Below are 25,509 nucleotides of genomic sequence, written 5' to 3'. Positions count from 1 at the left end.
AAATTTTACAACCGTCGTCTCAATAATGAGAAATTATTCACACCACGGAAAACAGTGTTACGTCGTCTGAGAGGTGTCGTGTGAAGCCTTTTGTGTAGTAGTGGATTATCTTTTCGTGTTGGCTACGTTAAAAGCCATGCAGTGAAGTTTCCTCAATGGAGAGGTTTACACTGCGTCAGCAATTCTCCGTGTTATGAATTATATTTTCGTTAGATAAATTCTTATGTGAAAAGTTCTGTACAATTATTGTTCCATCTAGTATTTTCAACACATATGCATGGCAGATGGGTCAATTAAGGAAGCTATCAACCTTAATTGTGTATGTATATAGATATATGTATAATGGCCCATGCATGGTGGTTCAATCAAGGAAAGGATCATGGACGTACAGGGGCCATGCAAGAATAAAGGCTACTCACATATTGCAATTAAGGAAGGCATAGCATGGTGGACCATCAACTATTTGCTGCCAATATATATATGCAAGGAATTATGGTGCTGAACAAGTAATCGTGCTTGCTCGCGAATATCATGGAAGATATATATACAAGTTAATTATGCAAGCTGCATGGCTCAGTGGGCTATATATATGCATGATTGTTGAACTGAGAGTCCTCGCGAAGGTACCTCGTGAAGATATATATGAACATATATACGTGCATATCCTACTGCATCAAAGAGGAAGATTATGTACAAGACTCTAAGAGGCAATTAATCTTTGCCTATATTCTAGCGGCGACAGAGGAGGATAATTATTAATTGCCTACGATAGTTATCAAAACTATTAAGAGTTTTGATTTGATTCAAGGCCAATAACTGTGGCATAAAATATAGTATTTCATTCCTATTAGAAAGGTGAATCTACGAGTAGCCTATATATAGAGGCTAAAGACGACACAACAAAAGACAACCAACTCTCCAATTAATCTCTACGATTGTCTCCCCAGAGCAACCTCTCTTACTGGTGACCACACTCTAGTCCCAGTCTCTTCAAGAGCCGACTGTCAGTGCCACCAAACCAACCCGGCGACCGTACTTCCAGCCTCAGTCTCCCTAAGAGCCAACTGCCAGTACCACTGCCACCGAGACTATCTCGACCAGCGAAGCAAGGGTAACGCCCTCGCAACCCAGCGAAGCTAAAGTCACGCTTTAGCAAAACCCGTGTTTTCTCCAACTTCCCATTGATTGCTCTGCTCAGTCTACAACACTAAGTATCGATTCGGTGAACGCAAGAGATCACAACCAAAGTCCTTACCAGTAAGGCGAAAAGTCCTTTTCCGAAAGGCAAGAAAAGAACCCTGTGACGAGGTTGGTGCTCTTTTCGTCCACATCGTTTGATCAAGAAGTCAGGTCAAGGGACTTCCCGATGACTGCACCCCACGGTACTGGCACGCCTGCGCAATCACATCAGCAAAAGAGACAGTTTGCACCCATACTTATTTTGGAGCCAAACAGAAACAGCCCGGAATTGGTTGGTTGTGGGATTAAAAATGTATACCGAATCATGTCTTCTTTCTTTCATTGTCTCGCAAAGGCAGAGAAGGAGCTGGCCATTGCAGGACTGAAGAATCCTCAACTTGGGATCCATCAGGGATTGAATTGTTAAGGGTTTTGAAGGGATTCCAACCAGATGGCATTTGACTGTTACCAATTAAGAGGGATGGACTTGAAGGACTCGTCTTGGATTTCGCTTAAGGGTGTGGGGGTCGGAGATAAGAGAGAGAGATAGCCAATGCGTGGAGACGCACTTGAAACGAGCAAGTGATCGTAATGGCACCGACACAAGGATCTGAGTAAGGAGCTCTTCGATATTGGCTATGGCTTCTGCTGCTGCATGCCGATGACATACTTCTCTCTTTGGCGAAATCTTGGGTTTGCTTTTGTTTTAGTTTAGTTTCAAGCGTTCTTTCAACTCAAACTACAGAAATATTCATTTCAATTCAAACTACAGTCTACAAGGATGCATAATCCTATTACTACAGGGAAATGATTGCCTTCTCCTTCTCGAGTTAGGATTTAGGGCTGCACTATTTATATGCAGTCAATGATATGAATCATCAATTAGATAACTCTCTCTTAACATATCTAGTAATCAAGAAGAGCAAGCAAAGGATATGTCTAATTCCGAAGCAAACGACGATGGTCAATTGTCCCTATCGGAATCATTAGTCTCTTTCTCGGACCAACGCGTGCCAATATTGCACAGTTTTACTATCAGTGGGCCAATATTTACTGGAGGGCTACCTGGTGTCATCGATCGGACATCCTCTGTGTCGCGGCCGAGGGCATCCGAGGTCTCCATAGAGGCCATGCCAACTGTGACAGTGGCATCTGAGGAAGGTAATGAATGCAGTATCTGCTTGGATGGCTTGAAGGTCGGCGACGAAGCCAAGGAAATGCCTTGCAAGCACAGGTTCCACAGGGCCTGTATCAAAAAGTGGATGGGGATGAGCACTCTCTGCCCGCTTTGCAGGTTCTCTTTGCCGGCAGAGTCAGAAGAGGAAGAAAATAGTGATGATGGTGACGATCATTTTAGCCTTTTTAGGTCTATTCTTGATGTTGTTAACAATGGCAGTGATACTGAAGATGACTCTGAAAGTGAGGAAGATATCGGAGGTGAATGGGAATCAAGCACTGTCGATGATGATGATGCTTCAGTCGGAGATAATGTCACCTTCAGGTTTAATTTTAGTATTGAATAATGATATACGTATACCCTTGGGAGACACTGATAAAGAGACGGCCAAACGGGGTGACATGTACTGATCGACGTACGGAATAGTACTGTATTAAGTATTAAGCCAGATAATAACATATTAACATGCATAATGCATCGATTCTTTAATGTTTTTTTGTCGGTCGATTTCTTTCTAAAATCTTTGGTTAGATTTGATCAACAAAAAAAATCTTTGGTTAGAAATCTCACTATAAAAAATTTACTCAGCTATACAAGGTTAAGAACAAACATAATAAAAGTGACCGGTAGATGATCTTATTGGCTAAAAAAAAAAGGACTAAAGTCAGTTTAGTCCCTTGAACTTTAGGGCTAAAATCACTTTGGTCCCTGACTTTTTTTTTAATCAAGATGGTCCCTGTAGTTCCAAATTACATCAACCTAGTCTAAAATTTGACTTTGACTAGAAAGATGACGTCATATGCTGAGTTGGAGCCGACATATATAAGGGCCCACTTTTCTGATTTTAAACACCCAAAGAATGGCAAAATGATCATTTCTAATTTAATCTAAATTTTTTTTTAAAAAAATTTTTCTCTTCATTTTCTCTCTTTTCTTCTCTCTCTCTCTCTCTGACTGTCTCTTCCTCTCTGCAATTTCATCTGAAACAAAAGCAACTCCCTTATGTGAATTTTGAACTCCCATTGGGTGCCAACAATAGTTGTACACCAATATTACCACTATCACATTTCTCCAGATAACCACTTCTGTAGCATTTTGAGCTTTGAGAAGAAAATGTCCTGCTTGGACTGCGGTGGAGATGCATTTTGCTTCTACTGCTGCTCCTCCAGACACAAAGACCACCAAGTGACCCAGTTCTGGTCAATTAAATTTCCACCAAGGAGGTTCTTGAGCAGGTTGGGGACGAAGCCAGTAACTAAGGCCAGAAATCAACTCCGACAACCACCATCGTCGCTATGCACAGTAACTACACGGTGGTCAGCCACTGCTCAAAACCCAACTTTCTTCAAATCTCATCCAAACTCAAATTCAAGTATACATAGGGGTAAAGCTCGAAGAATTGACCAACTTTCATACCTGAGTTGAAACCAAAGGCAGCCGAAAAAGGATAAAAACCCACCGTGAAACCCCTACACCATCTCCTTCGATTCTCACTCATGCTTCATTTTTGGGACAATCCGACACCATAGGGACATCCACGATATCGAGAAGAAGCTTCGGCCATCGGTGAGACTTCACGAACTGGCCGGAATCAGAAAATTTGCCTGCGAACTTGAGAAGCTTTAGGGCTTCGATTCTCTTTCACTGAAGCTCTTCTGTGAAAACCAAAGTGCGATGACAGCGGTGTCGAGAGGAAGCTATGGCCATCGGTATGTCGTCGGCGGGGATGGTGGTGACGGCGGTGGTGATTACCTCAGAGATGAGGGGGTTGGAGAGGGAAACGTCGTCGTTTTGGGAGATGGGGGTTTGGTGGCGATAGTTGAAGTGGTGGGAATGGGAGTGGGAGAGGCGGGGCTGTAGAGGAAAGGAGGAGGAGGAGGAGGGCGGAGATCACGGCTCAGATCGGGTTTTGGGTTATGCGAATTGGGAGAGTGAAACAGAGCGCAAGAGAGAGAGAGAAGAAAAGAGAGAAAAAAATAGAAATTAGATTAAATTAGAAATGACCATTTTACCCTTCGTTGGGTGTTTAAAATCAGAAAAGTGGGCCCCCTATGTTGGCTCCAACTCAGCACATGACGTCGAGTTAAAGTCAAATTTTGGACTAGGTTGATGTAATTTAGAAGTGCAGGGACCATCGTGATTAAAAAAAAAAAGTCAGGGATCAAAGTGATTTTAGCCCTAAAGTTCAAGGGACTAAACTGAATTTAATCAAAAAAAAAAATCCCTATAGGGTAATGACCAATAAAACTATAAGCTTTAGGTAATTTAGGGTTTACAATAGTATAGATATGATTGTAAAATGGCCTTTCTACCTGGTAGGAGTTAATTAAGGGGGTTTGTTGAAATTCGTGTATTAAGAGTTAAGGGGATTTGTTGTACTCTCGTGTATCGGGAGTTATTCTACTTTTCACTTGTGGAATTTGGATTCCTGGCTTGCTTTATTTCGTGGAGTTTATATGATTCAAATGGTGCACGGGCCTCGTCTTGAAATCATGCTGCATGTCCAGTATCCTGTTAAAGATGACTTGTAGGGAAGTACGATCGATCATGTCATCTATTCAAAACATGGAGCTTGTCCAGAACATTCGAAACTGTTAGGATATTATACTCCACACATTAAGTGCCTACATCATCTTCATGTCTATCAACTTGCAAAGCCTTATTAATGGGAACTTGAATCGACATACATGCATGTGTACGTACATATATACAAAACTTTCTTTAATGGCTGATGAACTGAAACTAGAGTAACCAGATTTATTATAGTATTGATACTAGTACACAAACTTATTCAGTACACGAAAGAACCGATATCAGCTGACTTCCAATTACTTTGATGGAGTATTTGCATTGTTCCACATAAATTTTGAGAAGAGTTCAAATTCTCTGTTGCCCCCGACTTCGTCAATGGGCACAGCATCAGAAATTTCTCTCAAATCCTCTTCGGTAAGCTTCACATTTACTGATCCAACATTGATATCAAGGTTCTTGACTTTAGTAGTCCCTGTTTGATTTACAAATTAAACCACGTTCACCAATCAGTATATAAACACCACAACACAAAATGTAACAAGAGCTTTATGTGCAAGAGAAAGAATCAAATGTACCGGGGATTGGGATTATGTCATTGCCCTGGTGGAGAAGCCATGCCAGAGCTAATTGTGGAGCAGTGCACGAATGCTTGGCAGCAAGGTTGACAAGTTTGTTATAGAAAAGTTTGTTCTTTTCCAAATTCTCGCCATTGAACCTTGGATGAGTTGTCTAGGATAAACAAACAATGATATAAGTTTACATTTTACAAAGGTGATTGGTAGCTCTAACTAAATATTGAACAAGGCATTTATATACTTCTGTCGCTTTATACCAACCAACTTTCTGCAGGCAAGCTCTCTAGAACTGCCTTCCCACCGAAGAACCCACGACCGAGGGGACTATATGACACTATCCCAATTCCAAGCTTTCTGTTAAGTACGGGGAAGAGTAAATGCATATATCCAAGTTTTCAAAAGTAACAACTTCACCAAACTTGAATAACTGGACATTGTAAAATTCAGAGGTGAAAATAACAAACCGGCAAAGTGGAATAATCTCATCTTCAATATCACGAGTCCAAAGAGAATATTCCATTTGCACAGCAGTGATGGGATGAACAGCATGAGCCCTCATTATTGTGTCTATACTAGCTTCTGATAGACCAATGTACATTATCTTTCCTTCATTTACCAACTTCTTAAGCTCCCCCATCTTCCTCATACCACCAAAACAGAACAAACATTTAGATCTAAAGATAGTCCTAATATGACATTGAAATCATGGATTTCAAGGATAAGCGGAAAGCGAAAAGTGTCTTTAATCTAAAGATAGTCCAAATATGACATTGAAACCATGGATTTCAAGGATGATAGAAAAAGGGAAAGTGAAAAGTGTCTTAAATTAATCATACAGTATCCTCAATTGGCACTGAAACATCGACACGGTGCTGGTAGTACAGATCAATGTAGTCGACATCTAGCCGCTTTAGACTAGCTTCACAGCAAGCTCTTACATATTCCGGGCTCCCATTTATCCCGAGTTGAAAGTCACCCAACTTGAAAATGCCGAATTTTGTAGCCAATTGAACCTTTTCTCGAGGAAGCTGTTTCAAAGCCTGAAAATACAAGACAAGTGAGATTTTCAATTTTCTACCAAATTCTTCCCACTATTTATAAACAGAATGTCTCTAAAAAAGAAGGTTTCAACATTTACCTTCCCAACCATGATTTCATTATCATGATTATGACCATAAAGATCTGAAGTGTCAAAGAAGGTGATGCCCCTATCAAATGCTTCCTTTATCACAGAACACCCAGCTTCATGAGAGAGAGGAGGAGCTTTGTATATTCCAGATAGTCCACCACATCCAAAACCCAATCTAGAAACCTGCAGATAGAAAAGTAAAAGCCAACTTCCATTTAAGTATACATCAGACCAGATAAACAGAAGTATTATGTCTATCATTACCTATAACTATAAGACTCAAATTGTTCAAAAACACCAAGAAAACTTTCAAAGTTGAAGATCGTGATCATAAAGGTCTCTCTCTGGTAAATTAGTAGTGTAATAGGCATTAAGGAAACCAAAAACAAAATTTTGTATATGCATCCGTTGACTTGCAAAGCTTTCTGATTGAAGACGCAAACATCATATAAAACTCAAATTACTACAGAGAACTGATCACATCATAACTGTACGGTATTTTACACATGGAAATCTCAGCTTGATGGGAATGATCAGCATTCAGACTGTTCAAGATTGATCAGCATAGTGTAGTTGACTTTCAAACGTACATATACAGAACAGTATGAGAAAATTGATATAACTTACCTCTAATCCCTGACTACCCAGTTGAACCTTTGGGATTTGAATCTGGTAGTTGTCCTCCATTCTCAGCAAAACCAGATTGTAGCTTGGGTTCTTTCTATTGTGAAAGTCTAGCTTACATATTTAGGTAGATATATACATGTCTATTTCTCACCAATTTTATTATTGGCCGGAGTCAAGAAGAAACATGTGACATTGTCTAGAGAGATCCATTTTTTTAATCTAGAAACATTTGAACGTGTGAAAATGCAATGGAATGTGCTTCCTAGGATTTCCAAGACCCCACAGTGGCACCGAACAAAGTAGGCATTGATTCAGTTGTGATCTGCATTTTCCTTCAGTTTTGATGACCCTGTTAATTTCCTTGATTGTTCCTAGTTTCCTAACACCAAATTGTGTCTTATCTCTGAAAGTAGACATTATATATTAATGACATATTGTATCACTTTCAACAAAGAGCCCATAAACTGCATACAGCATCAATGACCAAAGAACTTCAAGTTGATATACAACATTAAGGTCAAGCAATTTCTAATTAACACTATAGGGGATCTAGATTACATAGTAATTATGCCTCTACTCTGCATTGCGTTACAATTTTATAGAATAAATCAATTACTGAAGCAGGAAATAAAACATTACAGTATTTTGTTGCTTCTAGCTAGTATCATTAAAGGAGTTGCGCTAACTTTCCTTTGCATCTGCAATGCCACCTGCAGTTTTCTGACTGCTGTGTGTTCAACTCCTAAACGTTTCTGTCAAGAATACAACACTGAAATACAGTGAAATAATTTTGAAAGATGCATGCACTCAAAAAATCAAACATGGAGAAGTTTGAACAATGATTAGAAAGTAATAAATTGATATTGCTTCGGCCTCAAGCACGTTTGGGGCATCAAAGTTCAAACACCTTACAGACATGCTGTTTGCCTTGGCCTTTCCTGAACATGAACCTTTTTGTTGCTGCGTGGGAAAGCTCATGTCCTCTGGCTGGTTTCTTGGGATCCGATATGAGCGCTGCACTACCGGGGTCAGGTATAACTGCACAACACTGAGATTCACCAATAAGCCACTAAAATGGCATGCTTTGAATGTCTGATCAGTGATGCTGATAGGAGCTGCTAATTGCATGAGCATCAGTGAACAGTTTCTGATCTGAATTCCCTGTCACAAGTTTTAGGGGAAGATGATAATTGCAAGAACATTATTCCAACTTTGGAGGACAAAATTTACCTTATTCTTCTGACCAACTTCTGACTTATATATAATAGGATAGAAATGAAAATGCCCCGAAAACACAATGAACGAAAACATAGAAGCAGCTAGTAGGATAATACATTAGACAGCTTGTAAACAATCGTCAATTAGACAGTTTATACCTCAGCACTAATGTTACAGTTGGAGAAGAAAAAAAACAGCAGATTTTGAAGTGGCAGAGACAGTTTGACCAGAGGGTTTCGAGGTTCAGGTGAACGTAATTGTCTAATTAACTATTAAATATGGGGCTTTCTAAGAAAGTAAGAAAACATAACCAGCTGTCTCATCAGAAATACTATAAATCTAGACTGATGAACCAAAACAGAGATCCTATTTCACATTCTTCCTCGATCTGCAGGCTTTCATGTTTAGAAATGAGAGGAACAAGTCTGAAACCTACTATTTACTGTGAGATTTGAGGTGGAAAGTGGTCGAAATTTCGACCTACATGCGAATTTGAGATATTAAAGATATCGAGAAGCTCTCTCTTTGCACTCCAACGGAAAACTAATAGTTCAAAGCTATAAGGTGCTGTTTGTACATATGTGAAAAATGAAGGTATCCCTTTTAAGATGGAAGTATCTTCCTCCAAATCTGCACGAGGAGCATCAGAAGCATAAGAATCCTTCAACAAAGTCCGAAAATGATCAATCATAATACCATCCAGCTGCTAATTTGATCAAATGAGATGCATTACATCTCCATCATTTACATATTTGTTTTGATCTATCCATAACACAATCATTTTTATAAGATGCGCCATTTTGTTTATCTTCATATTGTCTATTAGTACAACGAAATGCCAGAAGGCCGCTACTGGATTGTGCCATGGAGGTGTATAAGCTTGTCTCACCCCGCAGTAAAAACTAAACAACACACTCAAAAGTGAAAAATCTCAATGTACAAGAAAGTTGAGAAGAAAAATAATATAAAACTATCATAATGTTATACAAAGGTTACACAAAAGACGGATCTGAGATAATGATGTATAAGGGGATTCCTGTTAGAATACAGAAACATGAACCTAGCAACTCAAACCCGATTATATCCAATTGATTTGCTAAAGAGGCGGCGGATGTATACAACTTGTAAAGCACTTGCAGCAACTAGCATGAAGTACTCTCCCACTGTGTAGAGCACAACACGCTTTCTTGTGCTCTCATTTGCTGTAGTAGAAACAAAAAAACAAAAGAATGTGAAGATAATTAATATAATTCTATAACTTTTCACCTAAAAAATTCCTGTCACAGTAATGTATTTAAGACTTCCAAATCTTTTGTGTTAACAGATGGGTTTTTATCACATTGAGCAATACTTCCGGCTACTTATTTATTCAGACTTATAATTCCAAAAACAGGGACCCCAAGGTATTATCAAAATATATGGCATAGTCTAACTGCAAGGATATGCATTGCTTCATCATTATCAGTTTTCATTGAAAAAGGGAAAGAAAAACGTACTATGACGATGGCGAGCATCACGTGCTTTCAAGTACTTTTGTTCCAATGTAACTGACTCCAATGCCTCTCTAAGCTCAGCTATCTTCACATTAATAGGGTCTAGATGTTCTGCAATAAAACCAACATTCAAAGGTTAGATGTAAACAAAACAGTATAGAGATTAATTATTCAAAAAAAAAAAAAAAAAAAAGGCCTCAAACATGTCAATTGGACCAAGACAGTTAATCACTTAATTGGGTAACAGCCAAAGCTGAAAACTATTTTTCTGACAGTTAAGGCCAAAATCTCATCCATCAAATAGCACATCCAAATTGGAAAGATAAATGTGAACATATAGAATTATCAGAACAGATTTTACAAACCATCCTTGGCAATGTTGTGCTCAGTAGGAATATGGCCGACATGTATATTGAATGAAACCGTTTCTGGAGTTGAGTAGGGATTGTGAAAACAGAACTTGTACATTCCACTCCTTGGAGCCTTAAACTCAAACTTATCTCCAGATGTTCCCTTTGAAGTGTGCACTGTATTACCCCCAGGAGATGTCACCTGCACAAAATACCAGCATTATACATATCATTTGTCAAAAGAGTATGAAAATGCACCTAACGGACAACCGTGTAGACCAGAAGAAACCAGCCAAAGAAACGTAAAGAAGTATTGTAAGGAAACTCATGGACCGAAGAATAAATGTACATACACACACACACACACACACACACACACACACACACACACGTCCCTATAAGAGATATAAAAGATAGCTTCTCAATCTTGACCCACTTAAAATCATAGTTCCGTTCCTTTAATAGTTTTGCGAATCCACTCAAATCACAAAACTCTGAGAGGACAGTGGAACTGCCGTTCAAATGTCAGACATATTTCTACTAATAAAACATTTTTTATGCTCTTAGGAAACGACGACTAAACATCAAAACAATTCTTCTGAGAAACAAGCAAAGTCTGTATTAGTAACTTCAGTATCAATCAGCAAGCGTACAACCAATTATTCTGAGTCCTTACAAACAAGAAACTGACCCCATCCACCGAAAAAATCTTTTACGGATCAGTTTTTAGGGGAAAACACATCAGATTTGCTTCCAAGGAAAAATGGGCTGATAGGAACCAAACATAGTAAAATGACGGCCAAGGACTGTGAGCGTTGATAAGTACTGTCTTTGAAAGGGATATGACTTTTACGATCATAATGGCTCCTCATACTATGCACATAAAGGTCGAATCTATATCACTACTTCTTATCTAGGAGAAGGGATATCTTGAGTGGTAATTTTTACTAAAGTCACAGACGTATCTCTAAAGAATACCATTCCAAGATAGAAGAATGGCGAGACAAGACCGACAGCAGATATAGCCTATTTGAACTGAATTGCATCTAGCCCTTATCAAGGCTTTTCTAACATTCCCTACATGCTTGAACATTCGTAGTTCCTTAAGCTCTTTTTAGTCCTATTAATGAGTACGAGTAGTATTTCAATAAGCTCGAAATACCAAATCTTCATACAAAATGTCCCAAATTTGACTTTGATTACCTAATAGCATCAATACTCCAACTAGCAGAACCCTCAAAATTGAGATCAAACAATTCAAAAATCCAAAACCCAAAGCAACCAATAAAATAGATCTACTCCATACTCCACATTACACAAAACCCCCCAAATTGGGCCATCCATAAAAACCCTAAAATTCAAATTTGAGACCCAATCCAGACGCAATTGCAGTATCAAAAACAACAAGAGGGGGACTCACAATTAAATCGATACCCGGATGATCGCTGGCCCAGAAGATATCATGGTCGACCACCACGAAGTTCCCCGAAACGACGTCGTCTTCGTAGAGCACATACTCGTACACGCATTCCATGTCGTTCACCGTCACCGATAGCGACGCGATTCGCCCCACAAAGCTCATCAATAATAGAATCCCCATCAAGATCACGCCTTTTCTGCTCTGCCAAGACTCCATTTTTTTTTTTGGGGTTTTCTGGGTTTTTGAGAGTTTCAGAGAAAAATGGAGCCTTTGAAGAAGAAGCAGCAGCAGTTGGGTTTTTTGAGTTTAAAGTAAAGTGAGGATCGAGACGTGGTGTGTTACTATTGGTCCCTGACACGTTGCTCCGGCCACGTAAGCATCCGGGTCAACTTTGAAATTTCTGGGCCTGTACGTGTGGGCTTGTTGTTTTGGGCTGTCACTGTCTTCCATTATTCCATACAGGTTTAAGTTATAAGATCAGCCTATACATTTCGACTAGCAAAAACCCTAAACCCTTTTGAAGATGACACAGCTGAGCGTTTCATCAGCAGAGAGCGTAGCGAATATTGAAGAGCTTCTTAGTCAGATTCTTGTATGGGTTCCTGCTCTATCTCTGATCCGTTTCAAGTGCGTCTCCAAGCACTGGCTCGCTCTCATCTCCGACCCCGAGTTCCGTCGCCGCCACACCCTCCGAAACCCTAACTCCAAAATCTCAGCTTTCTTCTCTCCCCAAACCAATGAAGAAACCTTCAAGTCCATCCGTCTTGGTAACCATGAAATCCCACCTAGGTGCAATCCCTTCAAAACCCTAAACAATTCCGTCGCTGATGCGTCAAAGTTGAGGATTCTTCAGTCCTGCAATGGCCTCTTTCTCTGCCATATTCCTATTACTATATATGGAGAACAAACAAAACATCATCCCGTATATGTTGTCAATCCCACAACCAACCAATTCCGGGCCCTCTCTTTTCCAATTGTCAAAGAAGACAGGGACAGATATACTTTTGTACGCTATGCTTTGGCATTTGATCCTTCCACATCGCCTCATTACAAGGTGGTCTGCGTGAATGACTTTCCCCATTATTATAAAAGGAGGCAGCACAAAATAGACATATATTCATCTGAGACCGGAGAGTGGAAGCGGTTCCTTTCTTCCCAAGCCCTTCTGACGTGGTCAGACACCATGATTTCATAAAGCAGGCCATGCACTTTGACTCCAGGAGTAGGGAAGGCGCCGTATACTGCAACGGCGCAGTTCATTGGATAAGAGACAGAGGGGTAGCAAGCTTGACATTCTGCTGGTTCCCAGATTATAGGGTTGAATTCACAAGAGAGGAAACTGATGTGCTGCACTACTTCGACATAGGCCAAGAGCGTTTGCTGGTCGCTCCAGCTACCCCTCCTGTCCCCTTGGTTGTCAAGACTCAAGAACATTCCACTGAAGGTTAGTGGTAATGGCTGCAAGACTCCCACTGAGTGGCCGTCATTGACTAAGAGATATTTTGGGGAGTGCGGTGGCTGTTTGTACTTGATTGAGACTTATAAGCATTGCAACACTCAATTTGACGTCATGCAGATGGAGAGGGGCTACTCTGGCTGGATACTTGATGTTGATCTTAATCCGGTAGTCGCAGCTGTTCCTGGACAGGATTGGAATGCTTTTGTTGTCTTGTGCCTTTCTCAAGAGGAGGAAACAGATAATGGGGTTGAGGATTCTTCCGCTGATCTTTTATTGCACATGCCTGGTAAGGTCATATCTTATAATATTTGGAATAAGAGCTTCAAGACATCTGTTGAGTTGGCCAATAATGAACTTTTTCTAGTTTTACGTGATAATCGTCGTATTCGAGAGGATGTTATTTTTCCTTACACGGAGACTCTAGCTTGTTTGTGAGGATGGAATCTATACGTATCCCATACATATTATGCTGCTATTGCCATGTAATTTATGCTTTCTATTAGAAATACCTATCTATTTATTACGTACAATGGTTCTTTCTGGATTATCAGTCATTCATAGTTTGTTGTAATCAAATCAATGCGTTGTATTATAAAGTACTTCTATTTACTGATTGCAGTGGTTTTTTCCTAAATTATCAGCTACTTGTGGTTTGTCATAATCAAATTAGCACAAGAAATTTACAAAAGATTTAGCTAGATAAACTTGGCATTTGGGATTGTGTACATTCCCTAGACTTGATCCGTGGAACTTGTTTTCCCAGGTGTTCATTACTACTGAGAATCTAGCAAAATTTAGACAATCTTTACTGTAATTGAAAACAGCATATGAAAAATGTAAATTAGTAAAACTAACCATAGGGAATGTACATGTCCTTAATGCTACCTATTTCTGACTTACCGGAAAGTTGGTTCTGCCCGTAATAGTCATTAGTATTCCCCAATGGTTATCAGTGGCCGATTTTGACAAGAACTTTTGGCACACTTGTGATCTTCGATCAATTTAATTACTCATCTTGTAAACTTCACAAATAAGCATTTTTAATTCCCTTGTTGTCTTAAACATCAAAATTAGCATTCAAACTCGAATATAATATTGATCAACAGATACAATGTCCCAAAAAATAAAAAAAAATAAAAAAATAAAGGTTCAACACTGTAAAAGGTTAAAAATAAAGGAAATTAACCATGTTACACTTTATTGAATAATCCACTAGAAGCCTTTCTGGCTAATCCATTTCCATTTATTTGAGATTAGCTGCAGTACTAGAACTATGAAATTTATCTTTTACATAGATTGTGAAAATTTATGGTTTACATAAATTTTCTCTTCCATTCTAGAACATGCTCAGCAAATCAGAAGAAAACAATGCAGTTCTCAATTGTGTCGTACATCTCCATTGCCATTTGTTTTGTTTAATCAGTTGCTTTGGTTGATAATTTTTTACGTAGAGTCTTACTGTACATAATATCCATGGTATCACTGTCAGACAAGCATTACAGTGAAAAACCAGTCGGGATTTGAGTGAAGCAGACATGAACCAGGAATTATACATGCATAATTGGGATACTAGACATTAGTTAATTTGTATTTAAGTTTAGACCGGGTATTTAATCCTTCCGGCTAATTTTAAATTTTCACAGGATCAGAATCAGAACTAAGTGAGCACTGCTATTCTTTTCAATTTCTATTCTTCACTAAACGGGTTTTGGATTGAATAAAGTAATGAACCTTAATAAGCACCGCTATTCTGAAAGTTCAGGATACAACAACACCAGCATCATGGTAATAGTTTTACTACTTCCTTAAGTTACAAAAACAAGGCAAAGAGAATAATACATATAGTTTATTCTAAGATGATTACAAATACTTGCATACCGATCGGTTTGGAACTCAGTTAAATCCTGCAACAGCGTCTTAAGGGAAGCCCCGGTATCATGTCACTTGATCGCTGCTGCTGAAAACTATTCAGCAACCACCCCTATTAATCACTTTAATGGACAAGAAATGCAATTGGACCACCCATGGTCATCAATATTCTCTGAAAATGGTGGGACCAATTCAGTGAGGACTCATACCTGATCTCATCATCATGTAGCCAACCTCTGACTATTAGATCCTCTGCATTTGTTGAATCCTGGTGTCTACAGTTACGAAGTAAGTCAAAAACCAAAAGCAAATGGCCAAATGCACATTGAATGGAAACAAAAACCCAGACAACGAAGTTGCTCAAGGAGGCCAAATTTCATTGCTGATTTCTACCTCTCAACTGGAATTAGCATCGTCCAACTCTTGTTCATTGTTTCATTGTTTGGATTCTAGCTAGGAGACAGCAAGGTTTAATCACATAACTGAATTGTGGTTTGGAGAGGACTGTATATAGAGGTTTGGGAACTTATTCTAGAAAGAAATAAAAAAGAGAGATAAAGATAGAGAGAGCCATTTTGTTCCTTTAAAAATTTAGGGATTAATGTCATGTTCTTCTCATTTTCCTTACTAGTGTTAGGGGATTAATATCAATGTCAATACCTTATGTGTAGCCACCGGCTAACCTGTCTCAAAATAGTGCATATACTAACTAGCAAACTAGACATATTTAGGACTGCTACTGTTTACATCAATTTCAATTAACCTATGTAGTTCTTATCATGTAAAGGCAGCCATATGTTCAATATTATGAAGTTACACTTGCTAGGCTAAGTTTTGAATTTTTCTTCATTCAACTCATCAAAATAGACCAGAGTTAGTTGTAGGTGATATACATGGTAATGGGAGTAACAAAATAGCAGTTCTAATGCAGTAAAAATCAAGATAGATCATGCCGTTCTCTGCTCCGAATGCAGACATGGGGGAAAGAACATTGGGGATTCAATTGAAGCAGACATGGGTTGGGTGTAAAATGCATTCAGCACCAGGACTTGATTTATAAAAGATTACATGTACATGTACTGTGTGTTAATTCGTTAGTGTATAGTAAAATAAACCATCTATAGTTTAATGTGATCTTCAGATAAAAAGTTCAAGTTTCTTTCAAAAGAAATGGCCAAAAATTGAATTGAAGGTACCTGTGGCATGTCAACTGCATATCTGATTTTATCAAATGTAACTGAGAGGGGTTCAAAAGGAATAACCACTCCTCGCTGGCCGGTAAGATTGACCGACACATTGTCTAGTCTTCATTAGCTGGACCTGCATTGATACACCATAGAAATTACATATATTTTTAACTCCATCAGTCCATCAACCTCCCGTTCTTTCCTATCATAACTAGAGGTACCTGCTCCTTTTTCTTAAGGTGTATATATGGTAACCCCAGATGCCATCCATATATGTAGACCTGTAAATGGACCGGATTTTGATCCGGACCCGCTCCAGATCCGTAGCCATTAAACGGGTTTGGATCGAACATTTTGATCCGTTGATCCGTTAATGATCCGAATCCGTTAACCCGTTTAATAAACGGATCGGATTTGGATTTAGGTCGATCCGATCCGTTAATGATCCGACCCGTTTTAGTAATAAAAAAATATTATTTTTTATTAATATATTATTATTTTTTAAAAATATTAAAGATTTCTAATATTACTTTTTTGCAAAAATCTAAGAGGCAGTCTTCGTAATTTTATTTTTGGTGATATTCTTCATGTAAATCATGTTATTTTAATATTTTATTAATATCTTATGAGATATTATGATATAAATTTAATATTACTATTTAAAATTTAAAAATATTTGAAATTATAAACGGATCGGATTAGCGGATCGGGTATCCGTTAATCCGACGGATACGGATTTGGATCGAGGTATCAATGATCCGCCGGGTTAACGGAGCGGGTTTGGATCGAATTTTTTTTTAGTAAACGGATTTGGATTTAGGTTGATCCGATCCGAACCCGGTCCATTTACAGGCCTACATATATGCTGTTGCATAAACTAATCTATTATTGTGCTAATTCCAAATGTAACTAACCATGAACTAAAAGCTTCGAAAAACCAACAAATCTCAACCATAGCCTTACAGAAACAATATACCTGCACAATCTATGCTATCCATATATGCTGATTAGTTTATGCAACTACCATTTTGCTAATTCCAAATGTTACCAGTATAGATCTTGTTGCGCTCTTCATCGTAGAAGAGAGCAGTATTATCTTCCAATGTCATGCAATGTGGAATGATTCTCAATTAATTCAGTATGCATGGGATTGAGCCTTCCTATCAATTACTTCAATTAATCCTCTGTTCATAAGTCATATATATAGTCTGTTTGTTCTTATCGAGTTTTTTTAATTATTTTTTTATTTTTTCTATCAAGTTAAGATGGCATATATATAAAAAAAGGGATGTGTATTTAGTGAATAGGTATGGTGTATTGTGAATGGGGATAATTTAGGAAGTATGAGATTGTGTTTCTAGTACAATGTTAAATTAAAAAAGTTAATATGTGGTGTATTAAGTAGAAGATGTGTATCTAGTATTTAGCAATGTGTGAATAATTTTTTTTTTTTTAAATAAAGGAAGTTAATCATGTTACCTTTCATTGAATAATCCACTAGAAGCCTTTTTGGCTAATCCATTTCCTTTTATTTGAGATCAGCTGCAGTACTCGAACGGTGAAATTTATCTTTTATATAAATTGTGAAATTTATCGTTTACATAAGTTTTCTCCTCCGTCCTAGAACATACTTAACAAATCAGAAGAAAACAGATTTTATGCCCTACATCTCCATCTTTCTCATTTTTCCATTGGCTCCTGCAGTCCAGCACATTTGTGAGATTGTGGCAATATAGTTTTTTTTTGGGTTAGGGTGCGCCTACATATGTTGTTCGTCATGACAGAAATGTACATTTTCAGATAGTGTGTGATAGCAGATACAAAGCAAAGTTAGTGCTAGGCCATCTTATGCTACTAAAGGAAAACAGTACTGTAATGTCTTAATTTCCTTTTCATTGTAAGCAGTTTGGTATAAGGTTTCTAATGATATGCAAAGTAGAGTCATAGTTGCTCTTTAATCCCCCATTTTTTCAAGTGAAATAGACTGAAAACACAATCTATGTTATCTCAACTTGAAGTGCTTTTGTTATTGGAGTTTGTATGCAAGAAGATTTTAAGCCCAAGGGGTTAATTACAATGGCAAACTCCAAGAAGCAGTACTCACAGCATCAATTCCATCTTTAGAAACAAAGAAAACCAACTTGTACTTCCTCAAGAAGATCAGCACATGCCTGCCACATCCCCTTGTGGCGGAATTTAGCCAACGCCAGACTAGAACTCTTAGCTGATACCAAAAATTGATTTATTTGATCCAATCAGCTCATTCGCCAAACTTGTTTATGAATTTGGAAGTTGTAATCTATAGATGACAACTTAAACTGCCTCTGGCATGTAAATGTGCCAGGAAGATTTTACTTAAAGTGATAGTTTCACATTCCATTTGCTTTACAAAATGAACATGTGGACAATGCAACATCGTGTCTCTCAAACGTGATATGTTTCAATAAATTGCAAATAATGAGATATAGGCACTTGAGCATAGAAGTATTAGGAAAAGTATAGGGCACAGGTATAACCAAGGCAAACAATAGCACATACCTCTACTTATTCAGTTAGATCAGCATGGACCCATTTTGCCTGAATCTGCGACCATTCCAAGTGAAAGTTTATAGTTCCCACTCAAATGGAAGCATCAATCAAACTATAACATTAATCACCATAAACATAGTAGTAAGTAACAAAGTGAAACCAACGAAATGAACTAGAAACCAAATATTAATACTGGATCATTTGTTTGCACTACCTTAATTGCAGTGCCTATTTAACTATTTATTCTAAGAGGATTACATATATACACTTTAAACTCATTGATCAGTTTTGATGAATAGAAATGCTTTTTGGAAAGAGCTTGATCCTGCAGCAACCTCTAAAGAGACTCATGCCAGTTTCTAATGAATTAGAACTCTAATCAACCACCACATATGATCACTTCAATGCAATACAGGCAATCATAGCTTTTCAAGAACAACGCATTAGAAATCAAAATTGCCATCAATTAATGAAATATTAAGAACCAAGTTCTTTCATAGCATGAGCACAACTAAAGGGACATAGCATGCACGTTTGCTTCTAGCTTATTTGCAGTCATTTCGAATTCGGCTAGATCAGCATGTGCCCCACTTTGTCAGTATATGTAACCTAGCTTTCGGAGTGGGAAGTCTGTAGTCCCCAGAGAAAATGGGAAAGCAACCAAAATGCATGATATCAATCAACTAGCAACATAGTAAGAAAGTGAAAGCAAAGAAAATGAACCAGAAACCAAATATTAATAATGGATCATATCAACCAATTTGTATGGACTACCTTAATTTGTATTTCCTAGCTAGCTGATTCCACCGATGTTCTCCTACAACAATGGAATCAATTGAGGATCAACAATGAGGACAATTACAAACAGTTTTGATACCATTATTAATTCCCCATCATCAGGTAGCCAATATCAAGCACCTACCAGATCCAAAGCACCATGCCTTCATTGATTCCATCTGTCCGCAATAAATACAAAGCAACTGATGGAAGGCCTTTAGGTTTTGCTAACTATTATGTCATATATCGAAATGTTTTTATCAGAGAAGTTTGTAGACAGTACACAGGTAAGGTTAGTTAGTAACAGCCATATTTAGCTTGAAAGAATATTCATGATCATATGCATATGCATTTGCATTTTCTCATACCATTTGCTAGTATCACTGCATTCTTAGTATTCACAAAAATTCGTTCATTGTTTCTGTAACAGTTGCTAGGCTGAAAAAGGGAAACTTGCCCTTAATGCATCTGAAAATAGCCACAGTTAATTGTACATGATGTACATGGTAAAAAATTATCAAATTCTAATTAATGCAGTAACAAACAAGATAGATTTGGCGTTTGCTCTAAAAGCAGACTAGGCATTACGCAGGGTAAAACAATGGTTGCAATTCAATTAGTAGCAGACATATATGGATCAGAAATTTTCTTCATGCAACTGAGATAATTCTCAATGTACGTAATCAAGACAATGCTGGAGTCGCAGAGTTGAGATACTCAGAGTTTGGCATGTAGTTTGGTGAACAATCTCATGTCTTTGGAAAAAAATCTTGGAAAACATGATTAATATATTCTGCCCCATTGTCAGAACGTAAGACTCTAATGGTGCTATTGCATTGTGTTTGAACAAGAGTACAAAAAGTTTGAAAAGCTGGAAAGACTTCATCTTTGGTTCTAAGAAGAGCAACCCATGACAATCTCGTACAATCATCAATAAACAACACAAAATACCTTATACCCAATACAGTAGGCTCTCTAGAAGGTCCCCAAACATCCGATTGAATTAACTCAAGAGGAATAACACTTTTATTGAAAAGACTAGGAGAATAAGTAGCACGATGACTTTTGGCCAAGACACATGTTTCACAATGCAAAACAGGCTCATTTACACCAATAAATAAAGTAGGCATGGATTGTTTCATAAGACTAAAAGATGGATGTCCTAACCGGTGAGCCACAAACAAATCTCACTTAGCTTGTCGGAATTTGAAGTCAAAGCAGTGCGGGACTGTGCTCCAAGTTTCTCCCCAACGTATGTCTGATCCAGATGGAACAATCTTCCGCTCAGTCATACTACCGTCCAATTATCTTCCTGGTGAGAAGATCCTGAAAAATCACATACATGGGATAAAAAGTTACAGAGCATTGAGATTCAGTATTCAACTGTGGGACAGATATCAAGTGATGAGATAAGTCAGGCACATATAATACATTATGGAGTTGTAAGGTTGGGGTAATACGGACTGACCCTGTCCCTAACACAGGAAAAGCCTCACCATTGGCATTTGTAACATAAGACATTGGTGGGGAAGACAATTCAGTAAAATAAGATTTATCATAAGTTAAATGATCATATATATGCACCAAAATCAATAATCCAAGTATCAGAACCAACAAAGCTAGAAACCTTTAAAGCCATACCAATCTTACCACGAGCAGCTATAGAGGCTGTAGGAGTAGCGCCACTTGTTGTATGATGATCCTGTCCAGCCACTCCATAGAAATCTGGTTCTTGGACCAATTGAACAGCAGCTGCTTTTGCCTTAGGACGATAACCTTGCTTTTTAGGTTTAACGTGCGGGTTCAGTTTCAAACAAGTCTCTCGAATATGTCCAATATCATTGCAATAAGAACATTGAGGACGAGGGCAATTGGCAAAGCCTGGTGGTGGTCCTTGCTGATGAAGTGGAACTAAACTTTGCTGCTAGAGGAACGGTGCTGGTGACTTTGCTTGAATGGCTAGGCTAGATACTTCAACTTGTGCTTGTTTAAGACTTTCCAGCTGAGACTCATCCTTACGAATGTATGTAAAAGCTATGGTTAAGCTAGGATGGTCTGGCATTCTGAGCAATTCTCCTTTGGCATTGTTATGTTTCGCATCAAGTCCTCTCAAGAATGCATGAACTCGCTTAAGCTCCTTCTCTGTTTGGTACCATGCAATATCTTCCTGATTCTTGATCTTGCAAGGATGCTTTTGATCAATTTCAGCCCATACATTCTTCAGTTTGGTAAAAAAAATACTGACACTGGTTGCCCATTCTGTTGCATTCCTGCAGCTTTGCACATCAATTCATGAACCTGTACAAAATCAGACTCATTTGTATAGAGATCTCCCAACGTCTTCCATATTGCCTCAACAGTTTCACACTCCTCCACCATCTGTAGCACATCATCAATCATGGCTCTGAATAAAATTGACATTACAAATCCATCATCATCTTCCCACTTAGCATAAGCCTCCACGTCATCTTCACTAGGAGCCTTGATTGTTCCGGTCACACTCCCCATCTTGTGCATCGATCCCACAGAGATAAACAGACATAACCCTCTTCCATGTTCGGAAATTGGTACCATTGAGTTTGGTACCGCCGAAAGGACCACCTTCTGAGCTCTTGACAGAGACTTCAAACTTCAGGACTTCATTGGTCTTGGAACCCTGACTTTCTCTTTCATCAACCATTGATAACACTCATTGGAATTAAGGATAAAGTAATTAAATAAGAGAAATACCAAGTCTGGGTATTATGTTGGGTAATTAAATATCGATATGGATCTTGGGTCAACTTGTGCCCAAATGGTTGATGCACCAAATTGATATGGACAAGAGATGGAAGAAGGACCGACGGTGGTGATGTTGCCGGCAACCAAAACTAGTCTGGGACGAAGGAGGAGTTGACGCGGGCCGAGAACTTATCTTGCCAGATTGGTCTGGTCTGGCCGGGAAAGGCCGAACAATTGCAGGGAGGACCGAGGAATGATGGCAGCGATGCTGGAACTAGAGCGGTTTGGCCAGACGACGCCAACTTGAGTCTGGAATGAAGCACACATGCAATCTGAAATAAGACGAAGGACTCTGGGTTGAGAAGGCTGTCGGTCTTGGCTGAGGAACAATTACATGCGGAGGAATTGAGATTTGACGCAGTGGGTTTGGTCTAAATTGATCTGTGAAGAGACAAAGATCGATCTCGAAAGAGACAAAGATCAGTCTTGGATGGATAATGAAAAATGACAAAAGATGACGAGACAAAGTCCTTTCGATGTAATTTGCGACTTCACCATGTGATGATGGTTGTTTGTTGATTTTGTGCTTCAACCCCACCTTTTTATGTGTTTATCTTATTTGGTTCGAAACATATAGGATTTGCTTATAATTATTTCTAGATTAAGATGCTGGCATTTTAGGTCTTAATTACTAAGTAGAAACTTATGAACTTAGGTAAATCAACAATGAGATTTGCATGCTTGTATGGCGTTCCAACTTGTGTGTTCTTCTTAAATCAATCAAACTTTTTCAAAGCTTCTTGCGTTATTTATGTTTTGTTATGTGTGTAGCGTTCAATGACTAGCAAGCATATTTAATAGAATAAACTATGGTGCGTTCATCTAGTTAATTAACTAAGGAAAGTCATAAAAATTTTGTATGCGTTCATCTCTGTTCTTGATTGATTTCTCTTTTCATTATATATTTTGATTCGTGATTTATGTTTTGATATCTTATTCTTGTGTTAATGGTTGCTAGCTTCATCTCTACTATCTCATTCATCTTATCCTATCTTGATTCATGGTCTGATCGATCATTTAGATTAGTTTAATTAGATTTAGATACAAACTTTTTCAAAAACCCCTTTTACCTTGTAATTTTGTAAGTATTGTTTTATATTTTATAATTCTCGTAAATTTTGTGAATGATACTATGCTTGTGATGTTAATTTGACAGGAGTACCCTCAATCCCCGGCCTAAACGATCCCTACTTGCTTTATATTAACAATTGTCTACATGGTTAATTTTAAACACTCATTTTGAGCGTGTCACTGTGCACCTGGATTCAAACTCATCCTATACACAACCATCATTTTTCTCAATAATTACATCTCATTGAATGATTGCAACAATTTAAACGATAAATGTAAATCTTCTCACAGGATCATAGCAATGCAACTCTAAATGCACTCAGATATGAATTTCAACACAATTCCCAAATCCTAACCTAGTCTAACCATACAAAAATTGAAATCAATCGCGGACACTTACAGAAAAGCTGAGACGATGCAGTCAAGAGGCTCGTCCTCGTCTATGGCAGCTTCAGATGGAACGGGAGGGGGAGCAGCTTGTGCATTGTTAACCGGAGCCGCTTGATGATTTCCAATGGGTTTCCTAGTAGTCAACATTCCTGAGGTCTCTCTCTCTCTAACTCTATGTTGTCCGTCCCGTATTCTGAGCTTTAGTTATGGATTTTCTGTCTCATCCTTTGATGCATTAGAGATTTAGAATTTTCTCTGCAATTAATTATCCATACTTCAGTATTTGTTGGAAATCTTGACTTCTATCTTTTCATTTTCATGACCAATTTCGGAAGCATCCTTGCATCTAAAGGTCTGTGGATGACATCTGCTGTTATTTTTTTAGGTAAATCTAAACTGAAGTTCGAGTTGTGCATTGTTTTAAGTGAAGAGTGATTATTGACTAGAAAACTTGTTGACATTAGGATACCTGGGAAGGCTAGGAGATCACATGGATTCAAGATGACTCAAGAATGTTCAGAAATGTTCTAGAAGACTAAAGATGACGTTACAATTGAGAGTCCTGATTCACGTAGGACATTGAAACGTCATATGAAGAATCCTAATTCAACATTGAAAGATTGTTGCCGTCCTTGAACTATTCTAGAAGCCTTTGACATCAAAAAGGGAAAGTTTTGAGGAGAATCTACTTCGTATGCAATCAAAAAAAAAGAAAAAAAAAAGAGAATAATTATCAAATACTTTTCCTGATTGCATAAATATTGCAAGTTGGCCGAAATTATGTCTATATACCATGAAGCATGATAAACATTTTAGGATTTTCATGATGTAATTTGTGACTTCACCATGTGATGATGATTGTTTGTTGATTTTGTGCTTCAACCACACCTTTTTATGTGTTTATCTTATTTGGTTCGAAACATATAGGATTTGCATATAATTGTTTATATATTAAGATGCTAGCGTTTTAGGTCTTAATTACTAAATAGAAACTTATGAACTTAGGTAAATCAACAATGAGATTATTGCATGCTTGTATGGCGTTTCAACTTGTGTGTTCTTCTTAAATCAATCAAACTTTTTCAAAGCTTCTTGCGTTATCTATGTTTTGTTATGTGTGTAGCGTTCAATCACTAGCAAGCATGTTTAATAGGATGAACTATGGTGAGTTCATCTAGTTAATAGCAAGCATGTTTAATTCAAAGTGATAAAAACTTTGTATGCGTTCATCTCTGTTCTTGATTGATTTCTCTTTTCATTATATTTTGATTCGTGATTTATGTTTTGATATCTGCTTATTCTCGTGTTAATGGTTGTTAACTTCATCTCTACTATCTCATTCATCTTATCCTATCTTGATTCATGGTTTGATCGATCACTTAGATTAGTTTACTTAGATTTAGATACAAACTTTTTCAAAAACCACTTTTACCTTGTAATTTTGTAAGTATTGTTTTATATTTCATAATTCTCATAAATTTTGTGAATGGCACTAATACTTGTGACATTAATTTAACAGATGTACCCTCAATCTCCAGCCTAAACGATCCCTACTTGCTTTATATTAACAATTGTCTACATGGTTAATTTTAAACACTCATTTTGAGCGTGTCACTGTGCACCTGGACTCAAACTCATCCTATACACAGCCATCATTTTTCTCAATAATTACATCTCATTGAATGATTGCAACAATTTAAACAGTAAATGTAAATCATCTCACAGGATCAGAGCAATGCAACTCTA

The 25,509-nt window shown here is 37.9% G+C and overlaps 4 protein-coding genes across 4 annotated transcripts; 2 read left to right on the top strand and 2 right to left on the bottom strand.

The window, feature by feature from the left end:
* The first annotated feature begins 2,114 nt into the window (after nt 1-2,114).
* Nucleotides 2,115-2,702, top strand: LOC112198631 (E3 ubiquitin-protein ligase MPSR1). The gene has a single exon (XM_024339774.1). It carries the CDS (start codon nt 2,115-2,117, stop codon nt 2,700-2,702), a length of 588 nt encoding a protein of 195 aa, XP_024195542.1.
* A 2,292-nt stretch (nt 2,703-4,994) lies between these two features.
* On the bottom strand, nt 4,995-7,379 carry LOC112198165 (perakine reductase). Its single transcript, XM_024339238.2, has 7 exons — nt 7,220-7,379; nt 6,602-6,775; nt 6,300-6,503; nt 5,928-6,100; nt 5,721-5,817; nt 5,464-5,617; nt 4,995-5,360 (listed from the first exon to the last, which is right to left on the bottom strand). Exons 1-7 carry the CDS (start codon nt 7,277-7,279, stop codon nt 5,185-5,187), a joined length of 1,038 nt encoding a protein of 345 aa, XP_024195006.1. The 5' UTR covers nt 7,280-7,379; the 3' UTR covers nt 4,995-5,184.
* A 1,980-nt stretch (nt 7,380-9,359) lies between these two features.
* On the bottom strand, nt 9,360-11,979 carry LOC112198167 (transmembrane emp24 domain-containing protein p24beta3). Its single transcript, XM_024339239.2, has 4 exons — nt 11,701-11,979; nt 10,296-10,482; nt 9,934-10,041; nt 9,360-9,639 (listed from the first exon to the last, which is right to left on the bottom strand). Exons 1-4 carry the CDS (start codon nt 11,914-11,916, stop codon nt 9,506-9,508), a joined length of 645 nt encoding a protein of 214 aa, XP_024195007.1. The 5' UTR covers nt 11,917-11,979; the 3' UTR covers nt 9,360-9,505.
* A 244-nt stretch (nt 11,980-12,223) lies between these two features.
* Nucleotides 12,224-12,895, top strand: LOC112198630 (F-box protein At5g07610-like). The gene has a single exon (XM_024339773.1). The coding sequence runs from the start codon at nt 12,224-12,226 to the stop codon at nt 12,893-12,895; it is 672 nt and encodes a 223-aa protein (XP_024195541.1).
* Nucleotides 12,896-25,509: the final 12,614 nt, after the last annotated feature.

Source organism: Rosa chinensis, chromosome 4 (assembly GCF_002994745.2).
Source record: "Rosa chinensis cultivar Old Blush chromosome 4, RchiOBHm-V2, whole genome shotgun sequence".
Lineage (NCBI taxonomy): Eukaryota > Viridiplantae > Streptophyta > Magnoliopsida > Rosales > Rosaceae > Rosa > Rosa chinensis.
This window is presented reverse-complemented; position numbering and strand designations above follow the sequence as displayed.